This window comes from Callithrix jacchus, chromosome 15 (genome assembly GCF_049354715.1).
Source record: "Callithrix jacchus isolate 240 chromosome 15, calJac240_pri, whole genome shotgun sequence".
Lineage (NCBI taxonomy): Eukaryota > Metazoa > Chordata > Mammalia > Primates > Cebidae > Callithrix > Callithrix jacchus.
Window position 1 is genome coordinate 27592384 of NC_133516.1, and position 14292 is coordinate 27606675.

At 38.4% G+C, this 14292-nt stretch overlaps 1 protein-coding gene across 6 annotated transcripts in view; it reads left to right on the forward strand.

Annotated features, from left to right (window-relative positions):
• Window positions 1–13771, forward strand: part of KIF15 (kinesin family member 15) — a 78416-nt gene extending 64645 nt beyond the window's left edge. For all 6 annotated transcript variants that reach the window (XM_054245544.2, XM_002807575.7, XM_054245545.2 and 3 more), the window contains 6 exons: window positions 1046–1155; window positions 7822–7897; window positions 8574–8611; window positions 12308–12473; window positions 12727–12858; window positions 13174–13771. In XM_054245544.2, the coding sequence (XP_054101519.1) occupies window positions 1046–1155; window positions 7822–7897; window positions 8574–8611; window positions 12308–12473; window positions 12727–12858; window positions 13174–13224 (573 nt within the window). In that variant the 3' untranslated portion in view covers window positions 13225–13771. The remainder of the gene's footprint in view (window positions 1–1045; window positions 1156–7821; window positions 7898–8573; window positions 8612–12307; window positions 12474–12726; window positions 12859–13173) is intronic.
• Window positions 13772–14292: the final 521 nt, after the last annotated feature.

The following is a 14292-nucleotide window of genomic DNA, read 5'->3' on the forward strand; positions in this document are numbered from 1 at the left end:
CAAGAGTAAAATTGAGCATCTTGTTTTTCTGTTTCTGAACACTATCCATTACCCATTTTTCTATCGTTGGACTTTCTCTTATTGATTCATAGGCATTTTTATAAATTAGAGAGAATTTAGTCTCTGATAAATTTAAGATACGTTCTTGTTTGCCATTTCTTTAAGCTTCCTTATAGTGGTTTTACCCAGTTACTTGAGGGTATGTTGTCTGAGTAGTGGGGTGTGCACATGGTCAGGGGTGGAGTGTCTGGGTAGGTGGGGTGTAGGTGCATAGGGGAAGGGAGGATGTGATGCTCCACAGAAGATGGCATTTATCCTGTGAGGGCATTGCTCTGTGGGGTGGTTTTGTTTAGGAGTACAAATTGCTCGCTTTAACCAAGTGATGTATATAAAGACAGCCCTTATCTTGAGTTGTGTTATTCATGGAGAGGATTATTCACGATCTTTTTATTTAGGGCAGTATCTCCTGAAATAGCATACTATCTCAGGAATGTGGCTATTATCCAGATTGGCATGATCTTGAAACTTAGAAGAAATTGGGTCAGGTGAAAAGAAATCAGGTAATAGGCAAGTAAATCCAAAAGGATATTCCTTGCAGACAAGTATTTATTTCTTCCAGATAGCTATGCTCATGATTTTCAAGTTAGGATCCAATGAAGTATTTTGAGGGATGAGTTGTGGCATCAGTTTTTTGTTTGTTTTAATTAGAGTCTACCTAATAAATAGAATCAAATAGTTGAGAATATTTTTCAATGTAGATATTTTTGTCATCTTTACTCACAAAGGAATTTTAAATTTTAATGAATTCTGCGATATTGACTTTAAAAAACTATGTTCGAGGCACTGTGGACGTGGTCATGAATCACCATTCTAGGCCTCCAATAGCTTGTCACAGCCTGCTTTTTATGCAGCAGTAGCCAGTGCAGTGTCTCTGCATAGGAACTTAAAAGAGGAATACCTGTCTCAGCGGTGGTCTTGGAGAGCTAAATGAAGCCTGCTGTAATGTGTTTCTTGAAAAGATATGATTTGATATGTTATTTATTAGGAGCAGTTGTGTGAAATGGAAAACCTACGCCTTGAAAGTCAGCAGTTAAGAGAGAAAAACTGGCTCCTGCAAGGTCACCTGGATGATATTAAAAGACAGAAGGAAAACAGGTGAGAAAGAACCATGAGAACTCTGTGGGCTAAATCTTGGCTTGCCTGTGTGGAGTTAAATGAGGTTGGAGTTGGTTTCATAGATCTCCCAGGTGTACAATGTTTCCCTCTAATCCAGGAGATGCTCTTTGGTTGATTTTGAATCAGGTCTGATCTCTTCACCTTGCATTGCTCTGCAGTGAATTTTTGGCATTGTTGCATTTGTTTTATAGCTATTGAAGTGAATTTAAAACGTGAAATACTTAAACCAAACTACTTTTATTTAAAAAAAAAAAAAAGTTTTAAGGAAGAAATAATACCAACAAGGTTCAAGAAGCCCTGCAGAGAAAGGGAGAATTCCCAAGTAGTTGGCTTTGCCTTGTAACTCATGGTCCAGGGAAAGCTCCTGGGCAGGACAAGAAGGATATCTTCAGCATTTTATAGAGGAGCATTTGCTTGGGTTTAGACATCTCTCTGAGTGTGTTTGGGCTTCAGGTAAGGCAGTTTTGTAGTTGTATTTGCCAATACATTTGCATAGTGTTAGGGCAGCCACATCCAGAGTTCTATCTTGTCTTTGACTTAAAAGTCATACGATTTTTTATGTATTTTTTACCCTCTTAGTACTTCACTTTCCGTAACAATAAAATGAGGAAAACGATAATTTTCCCACAAGGTGTTTTAAAAATTAAAAATTACACGTATAAAGTGTCAGTTACAGAGCTTGATAGCAGGTATCATTCAATGAAAGGTAGTTATTAAGTACACAAGGTAGAATTATGATTCTGCCTATTGTAACTTTCTGAGTGAGAGTTTGGAGATGATAGTGGCCTGTTAAATTATGCAAGAAGTAGAATTGAATAGAAGTAGGATCTCCGAGATAGAAGCCCTTACTGAATTTGGCTGACTGCTGTCCATGCTGTTGCCAGAACGTTTTTGACAGAGAAGCTTGTGCTCTCCTGCAGCTCTCTGGCCCTGTCCAGAAACATCCCTGATATATACTGTTCAAAACCTAAATGAGGCAGTAGAGATTTGAGGATGGTAATGGCAGCTGTGCTAAAATCTCTTCTTAAATGATTCTCTTCAAATTTTAGTGAGCATCAGAGATCTGAATCAGTAGGGCTGGAGTGAAGCCCAGAATTCTGCATTTTAATAAGCAACTCCATCACCTCGTAGGTGATTCTGATGTGGGTAGTCCACAGTCTGCTCACCTAGTTTTCATATGCTCCATTCCCATGTCCAGTTCTATTAAAGAAAAGCCTTGTACTTAGTAACTCTTTTATCAAGAGTTACTGTGAGCATAGAACATAGAACACTTCCAGATCATTTGTAAAACAAAAATGAAAAATACCACATTTCAGAGATACATTGTGAGCTTACTACTTTTGCCCACGGATGCCGCTAAGGAAGCATCGTTCAAGTCTTTCTTCCCACTGCCAACATGTCTAAGTCAGAATCTCTTAAATAGCCTAAATAGCTGCAGAAGCTCTTCATCAGATGATTGAGCTTTGAAACAACCTCTAAGAGTCTGGGGAGCCATTTTGAGCAGTGAGGAAAGCTCATGGGTTATATGGCAATGAGAGACTCAAACACCAAGCTTTCCAGGCCTTTGGTTTGTCACAGATGCCACTGTGGAGGAGGTGGATGCAGCCATAAATCAGGGCCACATGAGGCAGGTAAAAGAGTTGTGAAACCAAAGAGGGATGTTCCAAGACCAGGTGCCTGGTTAACTGTGAAAAAGATCTTTGTTGGTGGTATCACAGAAGACACTGAGGAACATCACCTAAGAGATTATTGTGAAGGTGTGAGAAAATAGGAGCAGTTGAAATCATGGCTGATTGAGGCAATGGCAAAAACAGGAGCTTTACTTTTTTAACCTTTGAGGACAGCCATGACTCTGCAGATAAGATTGTGTCTCAGAAATACCATAAAGTACGTAGCCACTACCGTGAAGTATGGAAAGCCATGTTAAAGAAAGAAATGGTTAGTACTTCAGCCAGCCAAAGAGGTCAGAGTGGTTCCAGAAACTTTGATGGTGGTCATGGAAACTTTGGTGGGAGTGACAGCTTGGGTCATGAAAGAAAAGTTTCACTGGTAATGGTAGCTTTGGAGGCAGCCCTATTGGTGGATATGGGGGCAGCAGGGTTGGCTATAATGGATTTGGTAATGATGGAAGCAGTTTTGGAGATGGTGAGAACTACAATAATTTTGGTAATTACAACAAACAGTCTTCAATTTTGAACCCATGAAGGGAAGAAACTTTGGAGGCAGAAACTCTGGCCCCTCTTGTGGCAGAGGCTACTATGTTGCCAAACCAACCATCAAACCAAGGTGGCTAAGGCATGGGAAATTGCCAGTACCAAAATGGAGTCAGTTATGTCAAAACCCTAATAAAGTGGAGTGAGGCCATTAAGAAGAAGCTCTCACTGTACATGCCTGTAATATATCTTATCACAAGAAATTCCTGCAGGTCCCACATGCCCCACTCCTGCAGCGAGCTTATCACAGGAATTTCTCAAGCCTACAGTATATCAGACAAGCCGCCAGCACCAGGACAGTTACTCAGCCATAGCTGTCTCCACTAGTGAACAAACACCAACTCCTGCAGTGATCCTCTGTGACCTGGGAGCTTCATTTCATGGACTTCTCTTTGCCTTTAAAAGCTTTCCCTTTCCCTAACTTCCCTGGATACACCAATGACTCATCATAGCTTGCATACCCTGCCATTGCCATCCTCTGCTATTCTTAGATAAGCTCATTTGTTCTGAGTTTCTTTTTAGGTTGACAGGCAGTTTCAGTAGCAGCAGTAGCTACAGCAGTGGCAGACGGTTGGTTGTTTTTTTTTCCCTCCATTTTTTATTTTTATTTTTTTGTTGCATTTTTGTTTGGGGGTACATGTGAAGAACATGCAAGATAGTTGCATAGGTACACATGTGGCAGTATGTTTTGCTGCCTTCCTCCCCTTCACCTATATCTGGTATTTCTCCCCATGCTATATCTCCCCAACTCCCCACCTCCTGCTGTCCTTCCCCTATTCCCCACAACAGACCCCAGTGTGTAATGCTCCCTTCCCTGTGTCCATGTGTTCTCATTGTTCAACACCCGCCTATGAGTGAGAACATGCGGTATTTCATTTTCTGTTCTTGTGTCAGTTTGCTGAGAATGATGGTCTCCAGGTTCATCCATGTCCCTACAAAGGACACAAACTCATCGTTTTTGATGGCTGCATAATATTCCATGGTGTATATGTGCCACATTTTCCCTGTCCAATCTATCATTGATGGGCATTTGGGTTGGTTCCAGGTCTTTGCTATTGTAAACAGTGCTGCAATGAACATTTGTGTGCATGTGTCCTTATAGTAGAACGATTTATAATCCTTTGGATATATTCCCAGTAATGGGATTGCTGGGTCAAATGGAAGTTTTATTTCTAAGTCCTTGAGGAATCGCCACACTGTCTTCCACAATGTTTGAACTAATTTACACTCCCACCAACAGTGTAAAAGTGTTCCTATTTCTCCACATCCTCTCCAGCATCTGTTGTCTCCACAGATTTTTTAATGATCGCCATTCTAACTGGTGTGAGGTGGTATCTCAATGTTGTTTTGATTTGCATTTCTCTAATGACCAGTGATGATGAGCATTTTTTCATGTTTGTTGGCCTCATGTATGTCTTCTTTTGTAAAGTGTCTGTTCATATCCTTTGCCCACTTTTGAATGGGCTTGTTTTTTTCTTGAAAATCTGTTTTAGTTCTTTGTAAATTCTGGATATCAGCCCTTTGTCAGATGGGTAGATTGCAAAAATTTTTTCCCATTCTGTGGGTTGCCGATTCACTCTAATGACTGTTTCTTTTGCCATGCAGAAGCTGTGGAGTTTGATTAGGTCCCATTTGTCTATTTTGGCTTTTGTTGCCAATGCTTTTGGTGTTTTGGTCATGAAGTCCTTGCCTACTCCTATGTCCTGAATGGTTTTGCCTAGATTTTCTTCTAGGGTTTTTATGGTGTTAGGTCTTATGTTTAAGTCTTTAATCATCTGGAGTTAATTTTAGTGTAAGGTGTCAGAAAGGGGTCCAGTTTCTGCCTTCTGCACATAGCTCGCCAGTTTTCCCAACACCATTTATTAAGCAGGGAATCCTTTCCCCGTTGCTTGTTTTTGTCAGGTTTGCCAAAGATCGGATGGTTGTAGATATGTTGTGTTGTCTCTGAGGCCTCTGTTCTGTTCCATTGGTCTATATCTCTGTTTTGGTACCAGTACTATGCTGTTTTGATTACTGTAGCCTTGTAGTATAGTTTGAAGTCTGGTAGTGTGATGCCTCCTGCTGTGTTCTTTTTGCTTAGAATTGACTTGGCTATGTGGGCTCTCTTTTGGTTCCATATGAAGTTTAAGGTGTTTTTTTCCAGTTCCGTGAAGAAGGTCATTGGTAGCTTGATGGGGATAGCGTTGAATCTGTAAGTTACTTTGGGCAGTGTGGCCATTTTCACGATATGGATTCTTCCTAACCATGAACATGGAATGTTTCTCCATCTGTTTGTGTCCTCTCTTATTTCATTGAGCAGTGATTTTGTAGTTCTCCTTGAAGAGGTCCTTTATGTTCCTTGTTAGTGATGGTTTTAATTAATGCCAGGAAACAAAGCTTAGCAGGAAAGGAGAGCCAGATAAGTAACGGGGAAACTACAGGTTACAGCAGATTTGTGAACCCAGCCAAGTACAATTGGTAGCAGGGCCTAGCTGGCACAAAGAAGATATGTTTTAGACAATACTCAGGTGTATGGGCAAAAGCTCAAGGACTGTATTTTTGACTACTTGTATAACAGGTTATTTTAGTTTCTGTTCTATGAAAGTGTAAAGCAGTCTTAACAAAGAGTTTTAATGTAGTTTTTTTGTGTGTGTGCTTATCCTGTTGATTGCCAAATGTCATAGTGTGATCATGATGTTGAATAAATGTCTTAAAAAATTTTTTTTTTTCTGGGCATGGTGGTTCACACCTGTAATCCCAGCACTTTGGGAGGCCGAGGCGGGCAGATCATTTGAGGTCAGGAGAGTGAGACCAGCCTGGCCAACACAGTGAAACCCTGTCTCTACTCAAAATACAAACAAATTAGTCAGGTGTGGTAGCGTGCACCTGTAATCCAGCTACTCAGGAGGCTGAGACAGCATCCCTTGAACCCAGGAAGCAGAGGTTGCAGTGAGCCATGATTGCGCCATTGCATTCTAGCCGGGGACAGAGTAGGACTCCGTCTCAAAAAAAAAAAAAAAAAAAGTTTTTCATTTCATATCCTCACATCCCTTATATATAAAAGAGCTACTTAGAATCTTCTTTGTGAAAAATTAGAGAAAGGGCAAACTATAGCTCAGGGGCCAAATTCAGCTCACAACCTGTTTTGTACATAAAGTTTTATTGATGTTGTGGCTGGTTTTGCACTACAATAGCCAACTGAATAGCTGTGGCAGAGACCAATGGCTCCCAAACCTAAAATATTTACTTTCTGGTTCTTGACAGAAAACATTTGCCAATCCCTGGATTAGTGCACAGTAAACACATCTTTCCCTAATGATTTGGGGTGATTTCTTCATTGAGGGCTCATTACCATTTTTGTCTAGGCTGCCAGATTTGTTAACGGAAAGAACCCTCACTGTAGCTTCTGTATTCCTTCAAGAAATGATGTTTTACTCACCAGTAAGAGAGATTCCTAGAGAAGCCTAGAGCATTCAGGAAGGTTCTCCTAGGAGGGAGAGAAGGATGTCTCTCTGGTCCCGGGGCTGCACACAGAAACTCAGCTTATTATCCTCACCTGTTCAGGCTTACAGAGATAATGTATTATCTAGAATGTAATTTTCTTACTTTACATATTAGAACATTCCTTTTCCATGAAGACGTATCTGGTACTTGGGACATCTGGCCCTGGTGTCCACATACATGGAAAGGCAGAGTGGTTATCAGAAAATGCCAACTATGGAACCTGAACAAAAGGAGAGTCAAGGGCTCCATCAGCCTGACGCCAGAGCAACCCTCCATACCCAAAATGTGCCCCCTCCTGCTGATCACATTCATACCAGGCTCTTGGCCCTTTCAGCCCACTTTTGTTCACATTCTGTCTTCAGATGTTACCACGTTTAACTAAGTTTCTACTGTATTTTATTTTCAACCAATTCTTTTTTTTTTTCTTTTGAGACAAAATCTCACTGTGTCACCCAGGCTAGAGTGCAATGGCACAATCTTGGCTCACTGCATCCTCCATCTCCCGGGTTTAAGCAATTCTCCTGCCTCAGCCTCCTGAGTGGCTGGGACTACAGGTGCCTGCCACCATGCCCAGCTAATTTATGTAATTTTTAGTAGAGATGGGGATTCACTGTGTTGGCCAGGCTAATCTCGAACTCCTGACCCTGTGATCCACCTGCTTTGGCCTCCTAAAGTGCTGGGATTACTGCGCCCAGCCTCATCCAATTCTTGATTAGATTTCCTACCTCTGCTCATTTAGCTTTTGTACTGGGAGGAATCCTGAGTTCTAGCGAGGTACCTTATTTCATCCCCATGTGTCAGTCACATCAACTGTGCTAACTTAACCCAATCACAATATAGTTAGCCTTTCTTTGCACACCTTGGCATTGTTGCATATAATAGATTTGAATTTGAAATTGATACTTAACTGTTTTCCTATGCCTCCTCCCACCCCTGTTAATCTATGCAGTGATAAGAATCATCCAGACAGTCAACAGCTGAAGAATGAACAAGAAGAAGAAATTATCAAAGAAAGACTTGCGAAAGTAAGGGGTGTGTGTGTGTGTGTGTGTGTGTGTGTGCGCAATGCTTTTATAGTTAGTATATAGCTGAAGAATGAACAAGAAGAAGAAATTATCAAAGAAAGACTTGCAAAAGTAAGGGGTGTGTGTGTGTGTGTGTGTGTGTGTGTGCGCAATGCTTTTATAGTTAGTATATAGCTGAAGAATGAACAAGAAGAAGAAATTATCAAAGAAAGACTTGCAAAAGTAAGGGGGGTGGGGGTGGGGGTGTGTGCAATGCTTTTATAGTTAGTATTTAGGGTTATATATTTTAGAAATCATTTTACTATCGAAATTCCTGTCTTTTCTGCATTCCCACTGTTTAGCATGATATTTACCATCAGTATTTAGACACAGCTGAGAATTAAGAATTTTGTCTTCATGTCTAGATGGCAAGCCTACTGCTTAGCATACACACACATACAATTCTCCATTTAGAAGCAACTACCAAGGCTTGTTTGAAGCTTTAAAGGGTATAGTGCATGAAGTCTTAGAAATAGGTACTTTTTTTATTTGTGTGTATCTGGGATTATGGAAAAAGATGTTGGTTTAATTTTATTAACATGGAGGAGAATGGGCTGGTTCCTTTCTATACTTTTTAAGCAATGTTATTTAAGAACCTAAGCCATCTTTTTCTTTTTTTTTTTTTATCTTCTTATAGAGTAAAATAGTTGAAGAAATGCTGAAAATGAAAGGAGAGTAAGTATACTATTTTATAATTTAAATTCTGATCATCTGTTCCTTATTCTTCTCTAGAGGAATGGTATACTTAATATCTACAAGGTAGGTAATGTCTGTTCTTCTACAGTAATAAGTAAATATAATAGATGTTTACAAATTATTTTTTTAATAACACTTGCTAAAGGGATTTCTCATATGAAGCCACTTAAAAAGAAATCTTAAAGAAATAAATAGCAGGAAAAGCTTAGCTTCCCTTGAGGAATTGATGGGCTTTTTTCTTCATGGACAATGAGAACAATATATAATTACCAGGTGTCCCTTTTCACTTTTGCTGCTGCTTTCCTTTGATTTAAAACCTGAGGCCCTCTGAGACCCAAAGATCAATACCCTTGATTTCTTCTGGTTAAACCTTGGGTCTCTGTTGTTTTCTAAAGCCATGGGTTTAATTTATTCATATAGTTTTCATATTAATTTATGTAGCTTTATAAATTGCCTCATTCTTGTATAAACAAGGTGTACTATATTTTCTGTAAAGTTCAGACTAAGTAAACTGGTTGGCATTAACATAAACAAAACAACATTGAGAGCTATTGGGCTTTTTCTGGGTAGACACTTCTCATTAGGGATAGAGATTTCAAACACTTTTGCTTATTATACTGCTTTAAAGGATTTTGAAACATATACCCTCTTGCATATTTTTAAAGTTGACTTTATATCTAAAATTGTTCATTGTAAGTTTAAATTGTTACAAATAATACACATTCTGGGATATCAATATAGTGACATTTGAAAATAAGCTATTGGCTGGGCACAGTAGCTCTCGCCTGTAATCCCAGCACTTTGGGAGGCCAGGGCAGGTGGATCACTTGGGCTTAAGAGTTTGAGATCAGCCTGGGCAACATGGTGAAACCCTGTCTCTATTTCTAAAATAATTTTTTAAATAATTTTTTAAAAAAAAAGAAAACAAAGCTCTTGTTACTGTTTTTAAAGTTTTTAACTAATTTGCTACTTTCTATCTGTTTAAAAAATACACACAAATTTCTAAGTCTAAAATTTTACATTTTTTCCTTTGTAATTGAATTTTCTTTCTATACCCTGCAGGATTTTATATTGATTTAATATATTTTCTGGAAAATTTTTTATTGATTATGCCATCATACTACTTAACAAAATATGTATTTGTATGTGTACATACACACACACTCACACACAAATTGAAAGTAATTTATAAGAATTTCTTTTAATCATATGGCTTTAAGTGTTATATTTATTTCCAGTTGAGTTCACATTACAATTATTAATCAGTGTGCCCTAAATTTACTGGAAATTTATATAAATAATTATTATACTTAGGGAAAATTTTAGTGGAAATGCATCTCCATGTATTTAGCCTAATGCATTTTCTTCAGTCAGCTCATTTTTTCTGTTGTACTTAATTCTCAAATGAGACAGGATTCCGCATCAATTCTATTCCGATTTTCTGCTTTTATAGATATAAATGCCAAGAAACGTTGTTCACATAGTTAAGTAAATGGCAATGAAAGGAGTTTTATAGGGTACTGTCTTCCAATTATTTGAACTTTATGCAAGTAAATGTGTCAAAAATTACATGGTGATTTAGCATCAAAAATTCTTTTTAATGATCAGCTGACAAAGAGCACCTAACTTACGAAAGATTTGTTAATCATTAAGTTATTTCCTTCATAGAATCAGAGTATACATAGGAAAACAGCTTTTTCACCTGTGTATGAGCAATTCAGAGACCGGCTCCTACTCAATTAGCTTTAAAGCTGAGCCAGAAACCTGGATTACTTATAGGATTTTTGAGAATCCAGCTATATAGTTAGTAAAATTACAACTATTTTAGAACTAATATTTATTTGAGGTCTCCTAGCAAAAAGAGTAGAAGCTATTTAACTTGGTGTGTAATTTATTTCATAGTCTGGTAACTAAGAGTCTTCATGGTATGCTGTCTCTGCAGCACACAGCAGGCCAGACTTTACTGCGGGCAAGTGAAGCACACTTCAGCAGACAGCGTGCACTGTTTTATCAATCCCAGCCTACGACAGCAGTTTTAAACGTTATGTTGTCCATATATTTGTGAAGATCTTTTAAAAGTGATAGGGAACCAATACGAAGCCAACAATGAATTGGGATAGCATCAGTGCCCTTCTCTTCACACTGTCCTTCTGAAATCCACAGAATGTAGTCTGAAAACAACTTGCCTAGAAATTAGCTGGCCGTTAGTGCATTCAATTTTGTGTATTATATCATCTTAGTAATCAACAGCTATTTACCTGCCTTTGAATGGTGTATTAAATTTTGTGTATTATATTGTTTCAGTAATCAACAGCTAGAAACCAGCTGACCTTGAATGGTGTACTAAATTGTGTACATTACATCATTTCAACAATCAACATTACATTCATGAGCATTATAAAATAAAAAGCAGGCCTGGGACAGTGGTTCACACCTGTAATCCCAGCACTTTGGGAGACCAAGGAGAAGAGGATTGCCTGAGTTTGATTTGAGACCAGCCTGAGTGACATAGCAAGACTCCTTCTCTATGGAGAATTTTTAAAACATTAGACAAGCACAGTGGTACATGCCAGTAGTCTTACATACTCCGAAGGTTGGAGCAGGAGGATTGCTTGAGCCCAGGAGTTGAGGACTGCAGGGAGCTATGATGGTGCCAGTGTACTCTAGCCTGGGCAGCAGAATGAGACCCTGTCCCTAAGTGGAGGTGGGAAAGGCATCTGTTTTGGTAAATGTATAGTATGATTCAGACCATTTTATAAAGTCAGTGAAATGTATATAACAATTGGTACCTTGTTTCTTACATTTCTTTTCGACTGGTAGTTACATATAAAGTGTATAAATTCTAAACAACACATTCTTGAAGAAATAACTGGTGTCCCACTGGTCTGAGGGCCAGTTTTTGAAATCAGAAATGCTTAAGATAGGGTTTATTCAGTATAAACCATGCAGACTGTAATAATACTTAAATTACATTTGCCCCCGTGGGCTGAATCTAAAAAATTTTATTCTAAATTTTTATTATTTAGAAAATGGTTTGAGGAGTTTTCCAAAATGAAAGTCTTGGGTAAGACAGAACCAAAAAAAGTGTATCTAATATTTAGCACCTACTGTCTTCTTTTGCCATCAGCGGAGGAGGGCTAAAGATTAGTGATACTTTCAAATCAAAATTCTGGCCTCGAAGGACACATATCTAATTTGAACACTGTTTTATGATTATGTTCCTTTGAAATACTATAAAGTGGGCTGGGCACAGTGGCTTATACCTGTAATCCCAGCACTTTGGGAGGCTGAGGCGGGCATATCACGAGGTCAAGAAATCGAGACCATCCTGGCCAACATGGTGAAACCCCGTCTCTACTAAAAATACAAAAAGCTGGCCTGAGTTTGATTTGAGACCAGCCTGAGCAACATAGCAAGACTCCTTCTCTGTGGAGAATTTTTAAAACATTAGACAAGCACAGTGGTACATGCCTGTAGTCCCAGCTGCTTGGGAGGCTGAGGCAGGAGAATCACTTGAACTGGGAGGCGGAGGTTGCAGTGAGTCGAGATTGTGCCACTGCACTCCTGCCTGGTGACAAAGCAAGACTCCGTCTCAAAAATAAATAAGTAAGTAAGTAAATAAATAAATAAATAAGTAAATAAATAAATACTATAAAGTGATACCTATTCTTACAGCCTAGAAGAAGTCCAAAATGCCCTTCACAACAAAGAGATAGAGTGCCTTAGAATGACTGAGGAAGTCGAACGAACCAGAACTTTGGAGTCTAAAGCATTTCAGGAAAAAGAACAACTGAGATCAAAGCTGGAAGAAATGTATGAAGAAAGGGAGAGAACATCCCAGGTGCGCTAGGGTGTTGGTTTTTTCATGATGCGTAGAACACTCCTATAGAACTAACCAGTGTAAAACTCATTTCTGTCATTGGGTGTCCTTAGTTCAGAGTTGCTTTGGTGTATGCAGAGTTGTATGGCCATGAAAGCTGGGATTCTGGACTCTAGCACTTTGTGTGCTCTTGGAAGGCAAGAAATAATGTGATTTTAAAAGAAAAATTAAGACCTATTTCTCATTTTTTCCTCCTTGGATTGACTACCTGCAGGAGATGGAAATGTTAAGGAAGCAGGTGGAGTATCTTGCTGAGGAAAATGGAAAGTTGGTAGGTCACCAAAACTTGCATCAGAAGATTCAGTATGTCGTGCGGCTAAAGAAGGAAAACGTCAGGCTTGCTGAGGTAACTCTAAAAATCACTCTGAATAAATTCTGTCTGGTTCAAAAATGATTCTTTTATTAAAACTTAATTATTGAATCAGTTAACTGCTTACTTCAGGGAGCTTCCTGAATGCAAAAAAATGTTGGTCGTTGCTATTCTGTGCATAATTCAATCAGTTACATTTTCATAGACAGGAGATTCTTGTTTAATGTTTAGTTTGCACATTGAAAATTCCAGTCTTAATTTGAAATGTCCACTTAATGAATGCCAAAATAAAAACACTTCCTGTAGGAATTAGAGCCTACTTTTTTTTCTCTTGTTTTTTAAATTACTTAGGAGACAGAAAAGTTGCGTGCTGAAAATATATTTTTAAAAGAAAAGAAATGAATCATGAGGATTCTGGTCAACTGTCTAAGCATCACCTTGTTTGGAGATGTTTCTTCTCTTTTACAAGTAAGACCTACTCTTGGCCACTTTGGAGAGCTGAATTTACGGACCTTAATTATTAAATGTGTATAAGGTGGTGGTGGGTGACCCTCAAGTTTCTAATGAACATTCTGCATCTATATACACCATGTGACAGTCAACAGTCTGCTATTAAGTGGCCCACTTCGAGGCTTTGACTCAACTGTAAGGGAAAACCTTTTGTCTTTGTAAAAATAAAAGCCTGTAGCTAAGGTTTACAGTGGATGTTAGCCAGATCATTTTCTTCTTAGATTATGCCAAAGTCTCCTTTGATTCTTATGGAAGATCTAGCAATATATGGTGGTTCCAAAACCTGCAGTCAGTTTAATGACCAACTTAATAGCAGGTACAAGAAGCAAACTTGTTAATACAGATTATTTTTGTATTTTTACTTTAGGTATTTTCTTGAGCATTTTCCATGACTGTAAATAAAGCCATTTTTTTTCATAATAAAGCCTGTTTAAAATAATAATTAAAGTGATTTACATTGTCATTCTGTTGTTCATTGAACACATACTTAATGAATACCTACAATATGCCAGGCACTAATCGTCAGTGAACAAAGCAAATAAAAACTCTTGCCCTCAAGGAACTTCTATGTAGTGGTCCTTCTTTCTTTTGTATTGAGACAAATATTCCATTATATGGATATATTAAACTGTCCATTCATTTGAATTATTTCTAGTTTAGGACTGTCATAAATAATGTAGCTATAAATGTTCATGTATAAGTCATGGTGTGGACATATGTTTCATATCTCTTGAGCACATGCCTAGGAGTAGAATTACTGGGTTATTTGAAAAGCATGTGTTTAACTTTTTAAGACATTGCCTGTTTTCCAAATTTACCATTTAGGTGTACCATTTTACATTCCTACCAACAGTATATTCCAATTTCTCCACATTTTCACCAACACTTGTTATTGTCAGGTTTTTCACTGCAGCCATCCTAGCAGGTGTGTAGTTATGTCACTTGCATTTTCCTAATTAC